This window comes from Eubalaena glacialis, chromosome 13 (assembly GCF_028564815.1).
Source record: "Eubalaena glacialis isolate mEubGla1 chromosome 13, mEubGla1.1.hap2.+ XY, whole genome shotgun sequence".
NCBI classification, from domain to species: Eukaryota; Metazoa; Chordata; class Mammalia; order Artiodactyla; family Balaenidae; genus Eubalaena; species Eubalaena glacialis.
Genome location: NC_083728.1, coordinates 56914794 through 56938362, shown reverse-complemented (window position 1 = coordinate 56938362; position 23569 = coordinate 56914794). Strand labels below are relative to the sequence as shown.

Here is a 23569-nt window from a genome sequence, read left to right as displayed (position 1 = left end):
CTGGGTGGGGAAACCGGGTCTCCTGACTGCTGGCTCACCCTTCTTCCCTAAAGGACACCCTTCTCCCAAAGGTCGACCGCCTCAGGGTGAGGTACCTCATAAGATGTCTTTTAAAAACATCTAGAAGCTACAGGCAGGCCCCAGATTATGAAAAATATACTTTCTGTACACTGATTCACTGATTCTTAAGCACAAGCACAGTAAAGCCAGGCGACGCCACCCGACTGTGGAGACGGTGCATCTTAGGACTGGCTCCCCCAACTCTGTGGAACAAAGTTCCTGGGTGGGGGAGGGAAAGGGACAACAATGGAAACAGAGGGTCTGACTCTGCCTCCACCTCAGGCATCCCCTCAGCCCAACTGTCTTGCCAGGGCAGCAGCTTGGGGGCATTCCTGGGACCTCTACCCCCTACCTCCCGACAGGTGACCTCCTCCCACCCTGTCCACCTGTTAAGACTCAGCCTGCAGCTCCCCTGACCTCGCAGCCAGGCACATTTTCCCTAAGAGAAGCCTGTTAACCAGCCACGCAGAGCTTCACAGCGTTATTCATTGCGGTGAGGCAGGCACTAGCATTATCTCCATTTATAGACCAAGAAACTGAGATGCACTAGTTCGCCCAGAATCACCCAGATTGTGAACTGGCGAAACGGGGAAGGGCATGAGGGGTCTGTTTCCTGGCCCGTGTTTCCAAAGACTGTGAATCCAGTCTCAAGTGTGTCCTCAGGCCACTCTGGGCACATGGTAGGGCCAGAGGAGCATTTATTTTGGCATCAAGCAGATCCACTGGTTTCTGATCTGCAGCTTACCTTCTGTCTAGTTGAGCACGCTGTTTGAACAACAAACCTCAGTGTCTGCACACATTTAAAAGCTAAGCAACAGAGATGCAAGATGCTTGGTGCACTGGCGCTAAACCATTGCTACCTTCCCTTTACCAACTCAAAAAGAATTTAATTCAGACATGTACTACAAAAAAAATTATTTTTTACTGAAGTTGGCAAGAGCCTATTCTTAAAAAAAATGAAAAGACATATTTGTGTGGAGAGAAGCCAAATGAGAACTTCCTTTCCTCCACAAGCCTTTTCCTCCCAAACCCACAGCAAAGTTCTCCATCCATTAAAATTGAAACTGGAAAGCAGTAAGTAATCAACCAAAGGAACCTCCCACAGTTGGGCCGTGATTATTTCTCAAATATAATGGAAATTTTATTTTTCTGAAATGAAAAAACTGAAAAATGCCAGTACTGTTCACTCCCTTACTGGTCCATGCTCATCACTCCAGGTGTGGAGATTTCCATGGTCTGTAAGACAAATAGCTCCTCCAAGAATCCTTTTCAAAGGTTATGGGCATGCTGTCACAACTGACCTTCTTTCTGCCTGTTAAGGGGGCCGTGAGGGAAGCAGAGGTTGCCCTGAGGCAGGAGGGGGGATGTCCTGGGCGTGGTGAGTGCATCCAAAGGAAGCTCAGGGCACATCCCAGAGGAGGTCTCACCAGAAAGCTCAAGGCCAGAAGCAGGCCAAGAAGTTCTGTGAAGCAGAAAAAACATGCTTTCTACTCCTCTCCTAAACGCCACCATTACAGTTTAGCTTTATTATTCACTTAAACAAACATCTGCTTGCTAAAATAGGACAATGCATAAGTCACAAGAAGCACAAATTCTAACAACTCTCCATTTTACTAGTGGAAAATGGATTGCTGCTCCAAGCCACACCTTGGGCAAGAACCAAGAAGAGATCTGACACAAGGCTAATCCAGGAAACCTTCTCCATCCGAGCCACACTCAAGTATGCAAACGAAAGCAAACTTCTCCTCACCTGACTGCCAAAATTCTAACTAAAGTTTCAGCATCACTTCACCTCACATACAGGTAGCCATTTACAGGGGACAGAGCGCTTTCACGCCAGCACCTCATTTCATTTTAGCAGCCACACGTGGAGAGAGTGGAGCAGTCAGTCCCTGCTGTTCCTCCTTTCACAGGTGAGGATGCCTCTCCAATGGAAAAGCAGGCTTGAGGTCAAGCAAGCAGACCAAGGTCAGAGGGCCAGAGGAACGAGGCCAAGAACTCTGATTGGACACCAGAGCCAGGGCTTCTGAAGCCACAAACAAACCCTCGAAGGAACCACAGCAGCTCACACATGATAACTTACACATATCTGTAACTGGGAACGAAAACCTGTTTTTTACAAAACAAAGCCAATAAAACAAATTAACATTTTCCTAATTGATCAGCAACTTTCACACCAAAATAAGTTTCTATGAGGCAAGTTTTGACTTCTGAAACATACAGAATTACCTTATACGTACATCTTCAAGTAAGTATACTTACATCAAAAGTCTTTACCAAAAAACCAAGTAAGGCCATGATTTCAGAGGCCAGTCCTCCTCAGCTGAGAAGGAGGCAGAAACAGCAAGCTTAACTGCACACATTTGGCCCAGATCTCCAAAATGTGTCCTCCATTAGCGCCTGAGGTATTTCCTTCTTAAAATTATCAGGACCACGTAATAAATTTAAATTGCCATTTCCAAAGGAACTAAGTGACAGTTTTTTTCACGCAAAACTTACTAGAAAATGGTGTTACATTTGCTACCTATAAAAATGCTGCAAACGTGGCCTGAAACAAAAGGGATGTTAAGAACAATTCACTTGGACTTCCCTGGTGGCGCCGTGGTTAAGAATCCGCCTGCCAATGCAGGGAACACGGGTTCAATCCCTGGTCCAGGAAGATCCCACGTGCCGCAGAGCAACTAAGCCCATGCACCACAACTACTGAGCCTGCGCTCTAGAGTCTGTGGGCCACAACTACTGAGCCTGCGTGCCACAACTACTGAAGCCCACACACCTAGAGCCTGTGCTCCGCAACAAGAGAAGCCACCGCAATAAGCCCGCACACCGCAACGAAAAGTAGCCCCTGCTCGCCGCAACTAGAGAAAGCCCGCGCGCAGCAAGGAAGACCTAACACAGCCAAAAATAAACGAATTTATAAAAAAAAAAACAAAAACAATTCACTTGTACAATTAACAAAAAGCAGAGTGCTAAAATATAAATAGACACAAGCAGAAAACAATGGGGAACTGGCAGATCGGGAACAAAAAAGCCGTAATATTCTCAACAACCTGAGAATACCACGACAAATACTGTAGAATGTTACTCATTTACATCAGGCCACAGATGTTTTCACCACTTACTACACCAGGGGAGATGTTTTCATAGCACCCAAGGAAACCTTAGTTGAAACTCAAGGGCCACGTCTTGATGCCCTTAAAATTTTCAAGCCTAGCATACTTGAAGTGGAGGGTGATGAGCCCAAGTCAGACACTTCGGATCACTCATTTTCAGCTCATCAATCTTTCCCCAAATGAGTTTCAAAAGCCCATTTCTTTGTTGTATTTCCACACATCTGAGTCTGGGGAAGAGGTACAGCACGTATTTTCTCAATCCATTTCTAAACTATTGTCTGCTGTTTAAAATAACCTACCATATAAATCATCAAGGAGCCTTTGGGGGGAAAAAAACAACCTTCAGAAATCTATTGTGTTTGTCCAAAGAAGGAATACTTACTGCCTCTTAACATAGTTTAAATACAGAAAGAAACAGTCTCTTTGGAGGAGAAAAGGGTCATGTCCCCCTGCAAAGTGCCACCCAAAGTGTGGGTGCTGGACAAATGTGGGAGCAGGAGCTGGGTGGAGGCAGGGAGGCGGGGAGGGGAGGGTCCCTTCTCCACCCCCGGGGAGTGCAGGGCACACCCTGCAAGGGGCTGGGGTCCCCCGTACCTTTTCCGCGGGGCCCTGAGCTGCCCGCGCTGCTGCTCCCCCCGGCGCAGGACGAGTCCTTCCTGAGCCTCTTGCTCTGCGGCCTCACGCTGGACCTGAGGAAGTGGTGCTGGTCCTGGGGGCAGGCGGGCGGCGGGGACGGGGCCTGCGGGCCGCCCGAGGGAGCCTGGGGGCCGTCGCCGCCGTCCCGGGGGGTCTTGCCGTCCCTCTTTGTGCCACCGCTCTCCTCGGCCGCGTCCCCACCGCCGGGCCCCTCTCCTTCCAGCGAGTCCTCATCGGCCGACCTCTTGCCCAGCCTCTTGAGCCCTTCCTCCCCGCCGCCGCCGTCTCCCAACTTCACTGTCATCCTGGCCGGGGAGGGGAAGAGGGGACCCCGGTGAGGCGCGCGGCCCGCAGCCTGCGAGAAGTTTAGCCGCACCGATCCCCTCTCAACATGGCCGCCGTTGTTTGTTCCAGATCCCCTCCCGCGGCCCGCCCGCCCCAGCCCGGCCAGCCGGGCCTGAGCCGCCGCCCGCCCGACCCCGGCCCGGACCCCCGCGCGCCCGCCCGCCCGACGTCCAGGAAACGGCGGCCGGCGGCGAGGAGGCGGCGGGGCGGCTGCTGGGCGGCCGCACCCGGACGGCCCTGCCCGTGCGGCGCCCCGGCCGGGGTCGGGAAGGGGGCATGTGGCCCGGGCCGGGGTCCCGGAGCCACCTACCCAGCGGGCCCACGGCTCATGGCCTGCGCGCCGGGCAGCCCGCGCGCCGGCCTCGCTCCCAGCGCTGCCTGGGCCGGCCTGGCCTCCGCGCCCGCGTCCCCCGACCCCACCCCTCCCCGCCCCCCAAAACGCGCAGGACTCCGGGCCCGCGCACCTGCCCCGCAAGCCTGCCCCCAAAGTTAGCCCCGGAGCGGGGTCGAGGGGCCCGGATCGACCCCGGCAGGGGAGAGGCGCGGGCTCGCCTGCGTGCACAGGGAACTCCATGGTGGCCCGCGCCTGCCGGTCCGCCTGCTTATTTTAAAACAGACATAAAGAATAATAAGCTCGGGGTTTCTGGGAATCTTGCTTCGGAGGGTGGGATATGTGTGCTGCTGCGGGGATTTACTAAGTGAAAATGCTTTTGCAACAAAGGAGCCTGTTGCATGGAACAGGATGGAGCCACCTACGAAAGTGACAGCACAGTTATGTCCAGGTAAGAATGGATAGAAGAGAATTGTGTTAAAACTCTAGGTAACCATGAATAAAAATCTCGCATTAACTTTGTTACCCTCTGTTGTGAGCAATGTCAACAACAAAATGTGACAACTCTAAAATGTGGACCAAAAAGCAGATCCACTCAGTTTATGCAAAGAGAATCAGACATTATCAACATTGTAAACCCAGAAATAGTCAGTAATGTGTACATGCGATGAAGCAAGAAAGATCAACAGGTGTTGATACTATGCCCAAACTCTGTTTGACATGCTCAACACGACTGCTGAGAATGGGAACATTTTCATTTAAAAGGAAAATGAGAGCAAGACATCAAGGCCAACAATGAAATACATTAACAGGAGTAGGGACCTTTCATAGAAAGATTTGGAAATGATTAAAATCATAACAATACCTGCTACTGCTCTTAAGTATTAAGCCTCAAAACTATCTGTTACAGCATTCATCTGTTGAAATTGATGTCATAAATCATCTGAATTCATACCAGTTTAAAAAGAAAAACCTGCCAAAGAATAAAACTATACAAGACAGATACGACCCAAACTTAAAGGACTTCATTGCACAGGACATCTCACTATTCACTTATCCTATCCATTTCTACTTAAGAAACCTTAAAATATCCTAAAGGGCCTTCCTCTGGGTTATAATGTGGAAAACCCTATTCCCAGGGACCTATCACCCCAAAGCTACCCACATAACCGAGGACCCGGGCAAAGGTTACATCAGCTACAACAGAATAAACTTGCCCGTTCGCCAGGTTGAATATTGGAAGACACTAAACTGAATACAAAAGGACGTTGCTTTTCAGAATTAAAAGGATATTAACACATTTCAGAGTTTTCCCTGAAGGGAAAAGGAAAACATGGAGATGGAATCCTTTTACCGAATACCTTCAACCCTACTTCCTGACCGTGCACAGAGGTGGGATCACCTCAAACCCAATCCCGGCTGGACACCATTAGCCACATTCCGGGAAAGGAAAAGCAAAACCTTCCCTCTCCGGCGGATTTCTGGCTGCACACAAAGAGCGCTGTCAACGCAACACTTCTGAGTCCGGGCTCCCGCTAGCCGCCCCGACAAAGCACCGCGTACATAACCACCGCCGCCAGGGATTAGGCCACTTCTCCCTCAGCCCCGCTCCAGCTGGGAGCCGGGCCTCGCCGTGACAGCCGGTCGGGGCGGCCCACCCCACCCGAGCCGCAGCCTCCCGTCACCTTTTTCATCAAAGCCTCGCAGCAGCCTGGCTTCCCGGGCCCCCCGGGGTCCTGTCGGGCAGCCCCGGCCCCCGAGCGCCAGTTGCTGAGAGGCCGCAACGCCGGTGTGGTCCTCCCGCCTTGGAAGCAGTCGCCGAGCAGTCCTCGCCCCGGCACGTCCCCTCCGCTGCCGGCGTGCGGCTGACGGAGCTGCGGGCGCCGGTGCTGCGGCCGCTCAGCCTCACAGAGGCCCGGCCCGCGGCGCACAGGAGCAGTTCCGGCTACGGCGGCCGGCGAAGTCCTCGGGGCCGACGCGAGGGGCGGGGCCGGGGCGGCGGGAGCGCGGGCCGGGGCGGGGCGACGCGTGCGGGACCGAGCACGCCGAGGTTTCCAGCGGGCGCGCCCCCTCAGGGGCGCTCCCATTGGTCGGCGGCGGGAGCGCGCGCTTGCACGCAAGGACGCTGGGCGGGGTCGGAGGGCGGGCCCGCAAAGCGGGTAATGTTGTGACGCCAGTCTCGCGGCAGTGCGGACTGGTACGTCTCTCCGGATTGGTGAATCGACAGCCAATAGAGTGAGAGCCTAGGCTGTGATTGGCCCGGGCCGTGTTGACGGATGCGTGAGAAGAAAACGCCGCCTGAGCTCTGAGTCTTGAATCCGGCGCGAACCGGGTTTTTAACGAAAAAGTGTAAAAGTGTAACTGAGGCAGATAAACACACCCTTTATTGGCTTGAATGCATGCTTTTAAAGTTCCTTAGCGTTGCGGCTGGTGCTGGGCACTTAGGTTGTTTTTCTTCGTTTAAGGAGAAAAAGGAGTGTTTTAAATTCTAGTGTTCATGGCCCCTGATAAGAGCGATGGTGTTTAAGGGTACAAACTTGTAAGGAGTAGTATCTAATGCACGGTATAATGGATACAGACAATAATATTGTACTATATGTAATGTGATAAATATCTCTACATGCTACTCATATACAAATGTATCAAAGCAACGTTCTGTATACCTTGAACTTACGCAATGTTAAATGTCAAATTTATTCAATAAAATTCTAGTGTTTATGAAAATGGGGTTTTTTAAAATAGAATTTTCCTTGTATGTGTGTGATCCAGCGCCTAGCTCCTCCGATTAGGTAGTACCTACATTTTCCTATTATTGTTTTATTTGTTTAACAGTGTGGACCTTTTTGCTGCTTTTTGGTATAGTAAGTTTTTTAAATGAATGACATTACTTTTTCTTTTTTTTTTTTAATTAATTAATTTATTTTTGGCTGTGTTGGGTTTTCGTTTCTGTGAGGGCTTTCTCTAGTTGCGGCAAGTGGGGACCACTCTTCATCGCGGTGCGCGGGCCTCTCACTACCGCGGCCTCTCTTGTTGCGGAGCACAGGCTCCAGACGCGCAGGCTCAGTAATTGTGGCTCACGGGCCTAGTTGCTCCGTGGCATGTGGGATCTTCCCAGACCAGGGCTCGAACCCGTGTCCCCTGCATTGGCAGGCAGAGTCTCAACCACTGCGCCACCAGGGAAGCCCCGACATTACTTTTTTTTTTTTCCCAAAATTAGTTTAACCCACCAGACCGTTAGGCCAGGGCAGCACGTTGCTAATGCCTTAGGGAATGCAGTCCGCCGCGAGGGTTAGAAACCAGGTTAGTTTCTAACCGGATGAACTCGTATCGTTGGCTACTATTTTCTCTCCAATGGCGTCCATAAGGCCCCCCAAAGCACTGAGCGCATGTCATAAGTTAACAGCTTCAAGGAACCATATTGAATCAACTGGCTTTACTCATAAATTCTCTTGAACGACACCCTCCTCGAGACAAAGCAGACAAAGCAGAGTCTAGCAAACCTTTTAGGGTCCAAAAGACCCAGCAATAAGATTAACCAGAGAGGAAAGAATCTTAAAGATGGCGTTCCGTTTCTTTCCCAGTCTCTCTGCTGCCTTCCTCCACCTGACTGACCTACGCGGTTGGAAACGTAACTACAGGTGCGGGTCCCCAACCGGCCGTGTATTCCTATCACATCTAGAAGAATTTATCAGCTTCCCTTCTCTGCGCAGAAAGGCATATCCCGGCCTCTTGGTCCCCCGCTACGAGCTAGCGTTTTTAAGTCTAGATAGCGGCTGCGAAGGGGGTAAATTGCCCTGCAGCACCGCGAAGCTCGCCACCCGCTGGAGGAATCCTGCCCTCGGCTCCGCACGAACATTCCCGATCGTCTTCGGCTCTTTCCGGCCTCTCGTGGAGCTTCGGGCGGCCTCGGCGTCCGCTAGCTCAGCTTCGGCTGTATCCGCCTTGGGCTCGCAGCCGTTGTCCCGGCAACGCGCGGCGGCGCTGCGGCCCAGCCAAGGTGAGTGCGGTCCCCGGCCCCGGGCCCAGGAGCAGAGGGTCTGGGGGCCGGGAGCCGGGGAGGAGGGCGACGACGAGGCGGGGCCGGGGAGGGGCTCGGGAGGCCGGGGCGGCTCGCGGTGTCGGGCGGTTCTGGGGGCCTGGAGCCTGGGGTCGGGAGGAGGGCAACGCCGAAGTGCGCGGGACCCCCTTCGCGCGCCCTCCCGGATTATTTTCGTCCAGAAATCCTGCTTGGGCCGAGCGCCCGAGCGCGTGGCTGGTCAGGCTGAGGCTTGGGGGTGCGGGGCGGGCGTCCGAACGGTCAGCGCGAGGCAAGGACCACCTCCGGCGCAGACAGGTCTGACTGAGGGCCGCGTGGCTGCGCGAGGCCCGGGGGAGCTGACCCGGTGGCGAGGAGGCGGCTCCGGAGGCGCTCGCGGTAACACTGGGCCTGGGAGGGAATCAGAAAACCACCTTTTCTGCGCTGTCAGTCCTGCGGCCAGGGGAACCGCACGCATGGTCCAAACCAGAGATGGCGTTCCTTCTTGTCCATGGGATGCAGCTATGACCCTGCACTGCCGAGGCCCCGGGGGCTGTGGTGGGGGCGGTGGTGAGGCTTTTCGGGGTGGCCCCTAGTGCCTGCCCCCACACCTCTCCACTCTGCCGCCATTGCCTCTAAGTCCTCTGGTTCCCTCCCGCATAATCTCCAAGCAGTAATGCAACTGAAGTGATCCTTAGTACCACGAGCCGCTCAGTTGAAAGACCTTAACATTTTCTTTCCCAGAAGGTGGTTTAACGGAGGCGTAAAGACCTTGCACCGCTGGAGGTGAGAGGATCAAATCGGTGAGAACAAATGGAATTTTTTTCTTTTCCCCAAAATTTATATATTGCCAGATCGCCTTATGTTCTAGAGACCCTGAGTTTGTTTCAAGGAACAAAACAAACTTGTGTTTCTGAACTGATGCCATTAATAGATGCCATTAGGTCACTATTTTATTGTTAGTCATCTCTTCTCCTTATGTTTTTTTTTTAATTAATTTATTTGGTTGTGCCAGGTCTTAATTGTGGCAAGCGGGCTCCTTAGTTGTGGCATGCAGACTCTTGGTTGTGGCATGCATGTGGAACCTAGTTCCCCGACCAGGGATTGAACTCGGGCCCCCTGCATTGGGAGTGCAGAGTGTTAACCAATGCACCACCAGGAAGTCCCCCTCCTTATGTTTACATTGGTAACTTCTTTTGTAATTATGCAGGTAATATTTATTCGTTGTAGAAAAATGTTAAAACACAGATGAAAGGAATGATGAGCAATCACACATACACTGTAAAAAAATGGACTCATTCACCCTGGACTTCACCCACCCTGGATTTAACCCCCTTTTTACAACTGTTCCAGGGCTGGGGATGCTCCGATGGCCCCTCACCCTGTGGGGCAGATAATCTGGTAGGGAGTGGAGGATGGTCAGTCAAACACACATTTACAGTAAACTCTGAATGCAGCAGTGGAGGAATACAGGGTTCTATGAGGACTCTGGGCAGAAGCACTGGACAACCTAGAAATCAAGTCCAAGAGCTCAATGGTGGAAAAGAGGCTTCTTGAGTACCCAAAGCAGGGGTGTCGGGGAGAGAGATTCTGGGAAAGCCCCAGGCAGGAAGAAAGTAATTTAAAGATCTTTCAGCATACTTGCTTTTTACAAAGTTATGTTTGGAATAAAAGATAGAGGAAATCAGGTTTAACTTTTTCAAGTGCTATTATAATTCTTTCTCTATCATTACAACAAAATTAATATGTTACTCATTTTTCCAAGGCATAGTTTCAGAAAGTAAACTTGTTAAACATGAATAAGAATTTCCCATAGCCCAGAATTTAGACCCTTGATTGGATGCAACACATTAAAACTCACTTTAAAAGGTTTCCTTGCTGCATTAAACTGCCCAGTTTTTAACCTGGTGTGTCTCGTTGTCAGTGGCTCTGTGTGAACATTTGCATGAAGTCTTTACTCAAGGAAGCCAGAGCCCTGACCAGTGTGCATGTCCCCTAAGTGATGTGTGCAGGACCCAGATCCTGCCCTCTCCCCTGACTCCAGCCCCACATCCCCCTGCTCCTCTGGCCAGTGTCCAGCTGCTCCGCTAGGAGAGCTGAATGGGTTGCTCTTCAGCTTGTGGTGGGTATATATCAGGGTATATATTCATAAGAGAAAGATAAACATTTGAAATGTGACTGTTCATTTCTACCCACCTGCCTTCTAGCTTCTGGAAGAACAGGGTTTCCCTCTTTAGACCCAATCTGAGCCTTCATGGCTTCCTCTGATACAACTATTGTATTGCTAAAAGCAAATGGCATAGTCCATTCCCTACTCTAATGATAGAATTTTGCAGGTGCTGGATAACTTTTTTGCACAATATTTTTGTTGTGGTTAAATATACATAATATAAGATTTACTATTTTAACCGTTTGTAAGTGTACAGTTCAGCAGCGGCATTAAGTACATTCACATTGTTGTGCAGTCATCACCACCATCCATCTCCAGAATTTTTTTCATCTTCCCAAACTGAAACCTTGTATACAATAAACTCTAATACCCCATCCCTGCCTGCAGCAGGCCCTGTCAACTACTAATCTACTTTCTGTCTCTATGAATTTGATGACTCTAAGTACATTATATAAGTGAATCATACAGTATTTGTTCTTTTGTGTCTGGCTTATTTCACTTCTTCTAGGTTCATCTATGTTGTAAAATGTGTCAGAATTCCATTCCATTTTAAGGCTGAATAATACTCCATTGTATGAATATACCACATTTTGTTTATTCATTCATTTGTCGATAGACATTTGGGTTGTGTCCACCTTTTCACTATGAATAACACTGCTATGAATATTGTGTTCAAATATCTGTTCAGATCCCTGCTTTCAATTCTTTTAGGTATATATCCAGAACTGGAATTGCTGAATTATATGGTAATTCTATGTTTGATATTTAGAGACCCACCATACTGTTTTCTACAGCATCTGTACCATTTTACACTCCTACCAAAAGTGCACAAGGGTTCCAATTGCTCCACATCCTCACCAAAACTTTTTACTTTCTGTTTTTCTGATAATAGCCATCCTAATGGGGATGAAGTTGAATAATTTTAAATGATAGCAAACCAACTCACAAATAGGCTTTTCTCTGCTAGTTAGCTTCCCCAAACTGACTGTAGGATGTGAAAAAGTGGGCAGTAGTCAGACTGTCATTCCATTCACCTTCCCACCCCTCCCACAAAGGGACAATATGCACATCTTTTCCAGGAGAGAAAGAAAGATGTTAAGTTCATGTAACTGATCAAGTTCATCTTCCCCCCAGTTGCTCTGGCTTTGCTTCTTTGACTCCCTAGCAAATGAATCCTTTTGCTCCTGACACCTCAGAGGAAGGCAGGGACAGCCTTGGTTTTCTATCAGAAATTGGGTGCTAGGTTTTTCTGTACATTTCTCTTTTGTGAAGCAGTTTGCTTTTTTTGTTTGTTTGTTTGTTTGGAAATGTTGCTTAACGGGGAGCTATAGAAATATAAATTGTCCTTATTATGATTGGGATAAAAATGATCAAGGTTTACACATGTAGTCTAGTCCACGGGGCTTTTCTTTATTGTTTTGATGGCAGTATGTGTTATTCTTTTCCATCGTTCCAGGTCTAATCCCTTGCCTCTAATTGTATATTTTTCCTGTTAGAGACCTCTTCCACATAAAATTGCCTGTATTGGTCTGAAGGGGTGCTGATAAGTTGCCGAATGTCTTGTAGGTTTGTGATGCTTCTTTTTCCTAATTCTATATATAGTAGTTTTGTTTTGTTCAAGACCAACAGGACTTGGTTGTCTTTTCCCTCCAGGTTTCAGCCCTGACCAGGCCTGCGTTTCATCATGGCCCTCTACTTTGACCACCGCATAGAAGCCCCAGATGCAGTTGGGTCTCCCTCCCACATCAGTTGGCACCCCGTTCACCCATTCCTGGCAGTCGCTTCCATTAGCACAGCCTCAGGAGGCAGTGTGGATATATATCAGGAGCAAGTGAGTGCGGAAAGCAGCAATTCTGACTGCAGTAGCTTCTGGCTTTTGTCTCTCTTTTGTTTGTGTGTGTGTGTGTGTTTCTCACTGAGGTCCAAACTCCCAATATTATAAAAGCCCTATTATGTGAATAACTCTTTTACCCCTGCTATTTAGTTTTGGGGACATATTTAGGAATGCTCAAGGCAGAATCCACAGTCAATTCACGGTCACCAGCAGGGTTGTCTGTCCATCCTTCTCCAGCCTCCCGTTGGCCATTCGAAACTATTTGTTTCCTGGAGCTGCCATAACAAATTACCACAAATTGGGTGACTTAAAACAACAAATTTATTCTCTCATAGTTCTGGAGGCCAGAAGTCTCCAACAACAGGTTAGCAGGGCCCTGCCCTCTCCGAAGGCTCTAGTGGAGGATTTGTTCAGTGCTTCATATTAGCTTCCAGTGTAGCCAGCAGTCCTTGGTGCTCCTCGGCTGGGACCTGTATCACTCCAGCCTCTCCCTCCATCCTCACACAGCCACCCGCTCTGTGTGGCCATGTCTCTTTCCTCCTCACATAAGGGCACCAGTCATACTGGACTAGGGCCCACTCTAATGACCTTGTCTTAACTTGATCATCTGCAAAGACCCTATTTTCAGATAAGGTCACATCACAAGTACCAGGGGTTAGGACTTCAACACATCTTTTTGGGGTGCACAATTCAATTCATAAGAGAAACTTTCTAGACACTCCTCCTACTTCACCAAGAAAGATGGATTTCCTTTCCCACTCCCTCCTCTGCCCTCTGCAGTCTCGATGTCACCCCTGAAATTTCACCCAAGCAGCCACACTCATCAGCGATGGCTACATAACGTGTCCTGCTGTCCCTGCCCCCCACACATTCCACCCTCCTGTAGGTCCTCCAGAGAGCACACCCGAGGGTCTTCCTCACCCGACCCCCTTCATCCAGGCCACCCCCTTCCCCGCCGGGCCCTCCAGCCTTCCCCCCGTCCCAGACAGGCCTGCCATTGGCCCCCCTCAGAGCACATCCAGGCCTCTTCTCCCTCTTATTTCCTCCTCCTGGGGTTGCATTACCATCTATCAGTGGATGACTTACAAGCCTGCGGCTCCAGCCCACCAGTCCCCCCCAACCCCTGAGCAAGCCCTCCCCTCACGCTCCACAAAGGGCAAACCCTCCTGGTATGCTCATCTTGGTCTCATCCCAGGTGTGGGTCAGTATTTGGCCCCAGTGCCAAGCACAGTGTTGCCAACTATTTCAGAGTAGATGCCTCCCTTCTGGGAGTCAGACAGCTCTCCAATATGTATCATAAAATTTTCTTTAGAGTAAATATTATTAAATCCAAAATAATAGCAATTTTAAATTTTTTTTTTCTGCACCGCGCAACTTGTGGGATCTTAGTTCCCCAACCAGGGATTGAACCCGGGCCACGGCAGTGAAAGTGCCAAGTCCTAACCACTGGACCACCAGGGCATTCCCTAGATAAAATTTTAAATTTTAGAAAATTTAAAATATACTATTACAAAACAAAGTGTACTTCCTGTGTTTCTAATTGGCACAAGGAGACCATTAGGATTTCAAAATAATGATTTATTGGATGATAATGAGGTCACAGATGTAGCAGGTGTAACTGAGTTTGCTAGGAAGAGCCCAGTAGAAGTACTGAGAACAAACTGAATTAATCTCTGAAAACACATTTATACCTTAAACCTACTGCCTTAGAAGATTCTAGAAAACACAAGAATATACCAGCACGTATTCAATTAGCTGTCACAGCAATGACATCATCACACATCACAGAGCTCCGGAAAACTGCACTGTACACTCATGAGAGAACGAGAGTTAACAGGGCAGATCATGTCTTCATATCATCCTGAACATGACTTTGGCGTCACAGACCCCAAAAACGTTCTCGGTTCACCTCACTACACTTTGATAACCTTGGGTCAACACACTTCACCCGCTGGCCCACGGCTTCTTTTTGTAAATAAAGTTTTGTTGAACTCCCTGGCGGTCCAGTGGTTAGGACTCAGAGCTTCCACTGCAGGGGGCCCAGGTTTGATCCCTGGTCAGGGAACTAAGATCCCGCAAGCCACATGGCGTGGCCAAAAAAATAAATAAATAAAAATAAACGAAAAAAATTTTTAAGTAAAGTTTTATTGATAAACTGGTCCATGGGGTCAGTTGAATGTTTACACTTTCATAGTTCAGCCGAGGCAAGATGGGTGTTTCTATGAAAATTAAATAGAATATTTCCTTAACAAACTGCTCATTATGTCCTCTAGCTGATGTCATTCCACTGATGAGGCAGAAATTCTTAGAATAGCGGCCACTCCCCGTAAAATAAAGAATTTACCTCGTGTGTCACAGGGTGAGTTCGTGCCAGACACGCATATCGAGAGGTCGTTCCGGGTCACCTCCCTCTGCTGGCACCCGACGCGGCTGATCCTGGCTATTGGCTGGGAGACCGGAGAAGTGGTCGTGTTTAATAAGCAAGACAAGGAGCAGCATGCGGTCCCCCTGACGCAAATCGCCGACATCACCGTCCTCAACTGGAGCCCCAACGGGAACTGCCTGGTGTCGGGGGATAGGGTGAGCAGACATGCTGAGACACTGACTTCAGATCTCTGCATTGCCCTGTCCATGCTCTTAGGGACCAAATTATTAGAAACCTGGCGGTTGCTGAGTTCAACTGATTTTGTCGGCTGTCATGGCAGCTTTTGTTTTATATTGGGAGAAAGGTTTGAATGTTTTATTCTACCATCTCACTCTGTGGCAAAATTTTGTAATTTTTTAAATGAACGTTTCTAGGTAAGTACATTCACAAAGATGGGGTGGTGCTTCATGTACCCCCAAACCCCACCTTCCCTGAGCACACCGCTTCGTTGCCTAGGAGTCCCTGGTGCTGATCATCTGGCCCAGGGCTTCCTAAGCAGGTCAGTTTGCCCCCAGGGGACACTTTGCTGTGTGTGGGGAGACTTTTTGTTGTCACAGTGGTGGTGGTGGGGGTTGCTTTCTACTGGCATCTGGTGGGTGGAGGCCAGAGATACTGCTCAACATCCTCCGATGCTCAGGGCAGACCCCACAGCAGAGAATTACACGCTCAAGAAGTCAACAGTACACAGGCTGAGAAACCTGGTCTAGACCTGTTTGATTCAAAAATGACAGCAGAAATTGTACAATGTGTTTATTTATTTTACATGTTTAAGGTAATACATTTACATGTTTCAAAGTTCAAAAAATACGAAAAGGTATATACTGTAAAGACTCTCCAGCCCCACCCCATCCACTCCCTCCCCTTCCCTACCCTCCAGCACCTACAGCTTCTTCAAGTCTCTCCAGCGCTCCTTCAGTACACACAGGAACACACAATGCATTCTCTCCCCAACTTCCAATTTTGAAAAATTTCAAACCTTTAGGGGAGTTGAAAGAATAGTACGAACAACACCCTGGTACCCTTCCCGTGAATTCAGTAGCTGTTAATGTTTTGACACATCTGCTCTCTCTGTATATCTGTATTTTTTCCCCGCGTATTTGAGAGTTTGTCACAGACATCATACTTCATCCGTAAATGCTTTGGCATCGATCTCCTAGGAGCGTAACCACGTGTGCTGTCACACTCAGGAGGGTGAAGCCCATGAACTGGTTTCCACTGCTGTGCCATCGGTGTGACAGCTTCTCCTGCTGTCCCAGTAACGTCTGTGCTGATTTTGTCCGTACCCAGAAGCCAGCCAAGCACCACGCTTTGCGTTTGGCCGTCATTTCTCTTTGGTCTCCTTTCATCAGAACTGGTCCCTGGTCTTGTCTTTTCTTTCTTCTCTCTCTTTTTTTTTTTTTTGGCCTTTCATGACATCAACATTTTGAGGGGTCCAGGCTAGTTCCCTTGTAGAATGTCCCTCGGTTTAGATCTGTGTGGTTGTCTCCTCATGACTGCCTTTAGGTTAAACGTCTTGGCTGGGAGCTTCACACGGAGGGCGTCGTCTCTTTCCTATCTTCCTCGGTCCTTTTCACATGAGGGCAGTGCCCAGTGCACCCTGTTCTGTTTCTGGCTTTTCACCTGACGCCGCGTCTTCCAGGTCTTTCCATGGTGGTGCACGGCGAACCTCCTTGCTCTCTTTTAACCTGCCCTTCATTACACCAACGTGTTATCATTTACTTCCCCAGCCTCTGTGGATAAACAGTCTCCAGTCCTTTGCTGGACAGTGACACAGTGGCTGGCCTCATGCTTTTGTCCTTTTGCACGTGTGAAAGTTTAGAGAAATTCCTGGAGGTGGGATCCAGGGCATGTGCTTGTGGTTTGGTGAGTGTGCCTACACCTCCCTCCATGGGGCTTGACCAGCTCCCACCAACCCACAAGCGTATCGTATCCAAGCTCAGAATTTTGCCTGGAAAAGTGCTATCTTGGTCGTGTTCTAGTTTGTGTTTCTCTTCCTCTTGAGGGTGAATATTACTTAGAAGAGCCATTTATACTTTCTTTTGTTCATATCGCTCATCCACTGTTCTATTTATCCTTTTGTCTGGATTTTTCTAGTCTATTCCCACCTAATGGCATTGCTCTGCCCCCAGATTCCTAGTTCTTTGGTGATCTTTCCCACCTCCTTGCTCAGAAAATCCCCTAGACGAATAAAAGAATTCAGGGTCATTGAATGCCATCATTCTCATCTTGCCTTTATTAAGAAGCAACTAACAGAGTAGATGACTCAGGCATGAAACAAAGCCCAGGTTGGCACTGACCAATTCTTGAAGTCAGGATTTAAGAACAAAAATACCTAGCACTTCTCTAAGAAAATCTACAACTGTGCTGGTCCTAATTTCATACTGGACTCAGGCAGGCAGAGAAGTAATAACAAATGAACAGACACGCTCAGAGCACTGACCTCTGAGACACCTGCTCGCAGGCTTGGCCCAGGGTCTTTTCCACTCTCCCACCAGAAACCCGGTTTGATTACCGTGAGACCGACCAAACCTGCTGAAGCAGGAAGACACACGTAATCTGCAGCCCTCAGAGTGTCCCACGGTCTCCAGGGACAGGAGCAGAGCTGGCTTCCAACATCCGGAACCGCAAGTGAGGTGTCTGCTGCCAGCGTCCCCCTCTCAGGGCCCCTTCCTGCACAGCCGTCTCTCTCCTGTGCCATCCGTCCAGGAGGCTGCTGGAAACAAAGGAATCCACCCGCTCCAGTTTCACCCCAGAGATGACCTGCCCTTCCTCCTCTGTCCCAAGTCCAGCTCGGGCCAGGTGCCCCCTGTGCAGCCACCCTTGGGCCTGGGGCAGTGGGGAGATCTCTGGAAGAGGACACCAGGCGGACACTTGGTCGGTGAAGAAGCGGGGAGGACAATGCATGTCCAGGGCTCATCTCCCTCGCACTCTCCTGCTGGACAAGAGCTGAGGGCGAGGAGCAAGTGCACCTACACATGGGAAAGGGCAAGTCGCTTCCTGATCTCTGAGATAAACCATTAGTGAGCCAGCTGTGTGAAGTGACAGTGTGTCCCGACAGTCGTATCTGGAGCCCTAACTTCACACTAGTCCCTTAGTACGTTCACCTCCTGCTCTGCACGGGACTGGTTTCCCACCTGAGGGTGAGACGCTCTCACTTTTCCTTCAAGTCTTACTGGATAAAGTTATTTGAATGAAGTGACCTGGAAGGAATGGCAGCGAGTAGAGACCACTCTGAACACAAAGGATCCCCCCCCTCAGGAGTAGTAAGAGGTGCAAAAACCATTTAGAATTTAGGGGCAATGAGCAGGAGGCCCCGAAGAGGCATCTGCTTTGCCATCTTCTACTTGGCGTCTGCGTGTCTACCTGGTTACAGGAGACCTGAGGTGACCTCCTGTGGCTTCCCCTCCTCGTGTGTGTGTGTGTGTGTGTGTGTGTGTGTGTCCTTGTGTCAGAACAGGGGTCTGCAGTCATCTGGCTGAGCAGAAACCACTGCTCCAGGAGCTCCGAATGTTTCCATCCTTCAACTTCTTCCCCAGCGCAACAGTCGGGGGATCTGGACGGGCCAAGTGCTCGTGTTTGTGTTCAGGAGCCCAATGAGCTGTCAGCTGGAAGCTCGTGTATACTAATAAAACAGAGAGTCATTTACTGTGTTAGAAATTAAGTGCTGGACGGGAGCTCCCTGGCAGTCCAGTGGTTAGGACTCAGCATTTTCACTGCAGGGTCCTGTGTTCAATCCCTGTTTGGAGAGCTAAGGTCCCGCAAGCTGCGCAGCCGGGCCAAAAAGAAAAAAAAAGAAAAATTAAGTGCTGGACGATTGCACTTGCAGGGCAGAGCAGAAGGCCATCTCCACAGAGGCCGTGTGTGCCTAGAACACACAGCAGGGCCCAACTGCTGGCTCCTCTAGGGAGGAGGCTAGGTGACGGGGAAGGAAGCCTTTCCATTTCTGCCCTTATGTGTGTGTTTCACTGTGCAAGCATTATTTTTTTTAATGTTATTTTAAGAGTAATTTGTAAACACAGAAAAACCAATAATGTTTTTATTCTTTTTTTTTATAAATTTATTTATTTTATGTATTTAGTTTTGGCTGTGTTGGGTCTTTGTTGCTGCGCGCGGGCTTTCTCTAGTTGCGGCGAGCGGGGGCTACTCTTCGTTGCAGTGCGTGGGCTTCTCACTGCAGTGGCTTCTCTCGTTGTGGAGCACGGGCTCGAGGCGCGCGGGCTCAGTAGTTGTGGCACACAGGCTCAGTAGTTGTGGCACACGCGCTTAGTTGCTCTGCGGCATGTGGGATCTTCCTAGACCAGGGATCGAACCCGTGTCCCCTGCATTGGCAGGCGGATTCTCAACCACTGCGCCACCAGGGAAGCCCCAGTGTTTTTATTCTTAGCTTTATAAAACTGGCAAAGTCAAGAAGAATCTGTATAATAATATATGATTCAAATTCTATATATACTCATGTTACATACTATTTCTGATCTTATATATACTTTTCTTAGAGGTCCACTGTACAAGTTGCTTTTTAAGGCCCACATTTTTTTTTTTTTTGGCTGTGCCACACAGCATGCAGGATCTTAGTTCCCTGACCAGGGATCGAACCCGTGTCCCCTGCAGTGGAAGCGTGGAGTCTTAACCACTGGGCTTCCAGGGACGTCCCAAGGCCCACATTATTTGAAAGTCATATTCTTATATACAGTAAAGCAATGTTACCCAGCATTGGGGGTATTGGAATGAAAGCGGCTTGAAAGAAGGGTGGCAAGATGACCTCACTGTCTGCTAAAACACCCACTGACCGTGAGCAGGAAACAGGCCTTGAGGACTGCTCGGGCAGTGCAGCAAAGCGGCCTCAGGGTTCGAGGGAAACACTGCCATTTGGCAAAGCTTAGCTTGTCCCAGCCAGAAGCCCTCCTGGAAAATTGCTCCTGGACCAAGTCGTCTCCCCGGCAACTTGAACTTTTCTAGCAGTTGTCTGAGCCATTAATTTGAGATTTTGATGACTTTGATGTTGAACATATAGTACACCTGGCACCCAGATCTTGGTTTCTGTTGGTTTCTTCCAATAAAAGGAACCAGGGCTCCTTGGAGAAATGGCTGATCCTCGGGCTGGGGCAGGACGGCAAGCCCGGCGGATCTGTAGGCCAGGACGTGAGGAGGTGCTCACAAACCCACAGTGACGGGCGCATCGAAGGGACAACAGAGCCGGAGGAAAGAGCTCCTGATGGCGGAGCTGGAACAATTTGAGTATCTAAACAAACAAGGGAATATTGGGTCATAACCCAGAGTAGAAAATAAATATCCATGGGTCCATCCATGCGTCCATATTGATGTAAATCTATGATTTAATAAATCAGTAAATGGTGGACAAGAGGCATATCTCTCCAGATGATCTAGGAGGTGAGACATAACTCCCCTTCCTCTGTGTGGGCTGCACACAGCGACTTCCTTCCAGGCAGGACAGGATGGAAGGAAGGAGGAACTCCCCAGTGAGGGAGGTCACAGACATGACCTCAGCAGACAGGTCACACCGAGGGCAGGGAACCCTGACCCGACGTGTAGACAGCAGCTCTTGACCTCTGGTCTTCCTCTCAAACCCACCACCCCGACAACAATGAGAAAAACATCAGACAAATCCCGCCGGAGGGACATTCTACAAAACCCCTGATCGGTCCTCCTCAACAGCGTCCAGACGTCCAGAACAGGGGCATCTGAGCCACCGTCCCAGCCCAGGGGGGCCCAAGGAGACATGGCAACCAGATGTCTGTGGGGCCTGGACAGGGTCCCAGGGCAGGAAGAACTGAGGAGAGGTGAATGAAGTACCAACTTTAGTTAGTATCATGCGCCACAGTAATGTAGGGTCAGTAATAGGAGAAGCTAGGTGTGAGGTATGGGACTTCTCTGAACTCTTTGCCACTTTTCCTTAAATCTGAATCTATTCCAAAATTAAAGATTTGTTTTAAAAACTGAACACGTGACACTTGTTATTTCCAGGGAGTGAAGATGGGAAGGGGCACAGAGAGGAGTTTCTGGTTCCTTCATTGAACACTAGAATCGTTTTGAGTTTTTCATGGTGCACATATAGTAGTAGTATAATTTTAAAAGAAAAAAAGGAGTAAGCCTATGCTCTGTTGCACAGTGTTACCCTCACCCTCCACCAGTCACTTGCTAAGAATGTGACCTTGGGTTTTCCAGCTTGGTGTCCTGCTCTTATGGAAGTTGGACCAAAGGGGTCGAGTACAAGGGGCACCGCTGCTGAAACACGAGTATGGAAAACACCTCACTCACTGCATCTTCCGGCTCCCCCCTCCCGGCGAGTAAGTAGAGCTCGGGTGGTGGCTGGCGGGGCCGGGGATGTGGCTCCTCCTGACACTGGAGGGGTCTCCTCTGTGGTTATACCACCTTCGTCCAGGGAGCAACGAGGAATCTCTGTCACATTTGCTCTTAGGGACCTCGTTCAGTTGGCGAAGGCAGCTGTGAGTGGTGATGAGAAAGCCCTGGACAAGTTTAACTGGAGGAAGAGTGGCTTTGGAAGTTTCCTGAAAATGGGACCTCAAGAGGGACTCTCATTCTTTGTCACCTTGACCGATGGTAAGACGCTCAGGTTGGGGTCTGGGGACACTGCAGTGTTTCGGAGTGTCTGGGAGATTATAAGCGAATGGATGGCGTTTCTGCATAAAATTGCAGGCTGTGCGCCACTCCCAGATGGATGCCTTAGCTGGCTTGTGCAGATGTTTATCCAGGATCCAAAGGGTGGCTTCACCTGGACCTGATAGAGACAAATTGAGCTTTATTTGCGTTTGAAGGTTTTTCAGGAGGAAGCTGTCCAGGATGTACAGCCCCAGATGAATCGATGCCAGGGGCACCCGGCGTGGTCTCCAAGCCAGCAGCCGGGCTCAGCTCTGGGGTGGGTGTGACCAGGGCACGCTGGACCAGCAGCCCTGGCAGGGCCGGGCCGTCCGTGCTGATTTAACACGGCTTCCCCGCGGTGTGCTAGGAGGCAGGCGGCGGCCAGTAGATGCAGTGTGAGGTTCAGAGAGATAGAGGGTCTCGTACACTCACAAGACGTTCGTGAGTGCCTTCCCCCATGGGAAAGGGGCCCTTCCTGGGGTGATGGGGTTTGAGGACTGTGTGGCCAGGCAGCTTAACCGTGACAGGTGACAGCTGGGAGGGGCTGGGGCATTTGTCAGTTTAAAAGTAGAGAGACTTGGCATTTCAGGAGAGGAGTTGGAGGGACCCAACGTGGGCACTGTGGGGGTGGCGGGGGCCCTGAGGGAGGAAGGAGACGTGGCGACTGGAGGCCTGGCTCTGCAGGGGGTGTCAGCACTGCCCCTGCTCAGCAGCCGTGCAACTGGGGCAGATGATCCCATGTCTTTGTGCCTTAGCTTCCGAACACGTACAGTGGGGATCAGGATAGTACCTGCCTCCAGAGCCTCTGCACACGGAGCCCGCACACATCTGTGCTCAGTAAATGCTAGTTACTGTTATGATTAGCCTCCAGACAACCTTGAACCTTTAAGCTTAATAAGAACTCAAGTTGTCCACTGGGAGTGAGATGGTAGGCGGCGTGGAGGGTGAGGAGGCTCCCGAGAGCAGCAGAATGAACCCAATCCCGAGAACTCACAGGAGGTGCTGCCACCGTGCTCAGAAGCCTGAAAGCAGAACCAAGAGACAGCTCGGGGGCAAGAGGAGGGTATCCAGGCTGGGAGGGGCCCTGGGGCCGAGACGAGGGCCTGGGGAAGGCAAGAGGGTGCAGGCCAGATGCCGGCCAGCGATACCCGGTACCTGGGATGGAGGGCGCAGGCCGAGGCTCCGGGGAGGGTCATAGTTAAGGCCCCGGCAGACGGGTGACGGACATGTACCTAGGGGACTGAGATGACCAGAGCATGGAGGCTGTGCATCAGGAGGGTGGTCAGTGTGAGCACTGGACAGTGGTGGAGGGAGGATGGCAGACACAGAGGTCCAGGCTGGACTGACCCAGAGATGGCAGACGCAGGGGTCATGTGCCAGTGTTTTTAAAATGGCTTATTTGTAAATGGTTATGATGAAGATGTTTATGTTGAAAGTGTCCCTAAGTAGGTAGAATGGCTTCCAGGGAGTGTCCAGCCTCCATGGACACATCGCTTTCCCGCAGGGACTGTGCACTATGTGGACGAGAAGGGCAGGATGGCCCGGGTGGCGTCCACGGACAGCTCCATTCAGACGCTGTTCTACCTGGAGAAGAGGGAGGTGCTGGTGGCAGTCACTGAGAGCCTGCTGCTGTGTCTGTTCACGGTGATGCCCGAGGGCGCGGCCGAGGAGGTGATGAAGGTGAGGAGGTGATGGGGGGGTGCCCCAGGGGGTCTCCAGCCTCTCTTGCCCACCTCACACACCCCTTCATTTTGGTTGAGGAGTCTGTGTTTCAGGGCCACCACCAGAGCTTTAGCACCTTATTTATTGTGCACCATTGCGGTCACAGGTGGGGGAGACACCAGGCAACGGGGCCTCCCAGAGCCACAGGAGGTAGGGGGCTGTGGCGGGGACGCCTGGCTATGTGCAGACCTTGAGGGTTGTCACCAGTGTTCCCTCTGTGACACTACCGCTGGCCCACACATATGCATTGCTTTATCCGAGGGGTGTGTGACAATCACAACTCTGGACACCCTGCCATCC

The 23569-nt window shown here is 50.3% G+C and overlaps 2 protein-coding genes across 11 annotated transcripts in view; one reads left to right on the top strand and one right to left on the bottom strand.

The window, feature by feature from the left end:
• CRAMP1 (cramped chromatin regulator homolog 1) overlaps window positions 1-6406 on the bottom strand; it is a 59218-nt gene extending 52812 nt beyond the window's left edge. For 4 of the 5 annotated variants that reach the window (XM_061209487.1, XM_061209489.1, XM_061209490.1 and 1 more), the window contains exons 1-2: window positions 6171-6406; window positions 3768-4114 (exon numbers count right to left, since the gene is read on the bottom strand). In XM_061209487.1, coding sequence (XP_061065470.1) covers window positions 3768-4113 — 346 coding nt within the window. In that variant the 5' untranslated portion in view covers window position 4114; window positions 6171-6406. Of the gene's footprint in view, window positions 1-3767; window positions 4192-6170 lie in introns of those variants that run through there. The other variant, XM_061209488.1, reaches the window with a different exon arrangement.
• A 1999-nt stretch (window positions 6407-8405) lies between these two features.
• The window catches only part of IFT140 (intraflagellar transport 140), a 70464-nt gene continuing 55300 nt past the window's right edge, over window positions 8406-23569 (top strand). For 3 of the 6 annotated variants that reach the window (XM_061210256.1, XM_061210257.1, XM_061210252.1), the window contains exons 1-7: window positions 8406-8482; window positions 9245-9303; window positions 12324-12501; window positions 14863-15084; window positions 21113-21234; window positions 21366-21508; window positions 23052-23227. In XM_061210256.1, coding sequence (XP_061066239.1) covers window positions 12355-12501; window positions 14863-15084; window positions 21113-21234; window positions 21366-21508; window positions 23052-23227 — 810 coding nt within the window. In that variant the 5' untranslated portion in view covers window positions 8406-8482; window positions 9245-9303; window positions 12324-12354. Of the gene's footprint in view, window positions 8483-8862; window positions 8900-9244; window positions 9304-12190; window positions 12237-12323; window positions 12502-14862; window positions 15085-21112; window positions 21235-21365; window positions 21509-23051; window positions 23228-23569 lie in introns of those variants that run through there. The other 3 variants (XM_061210254.1, XM_061210253.1, XM_061210255.1) reach the window with 3 other exon arrangements.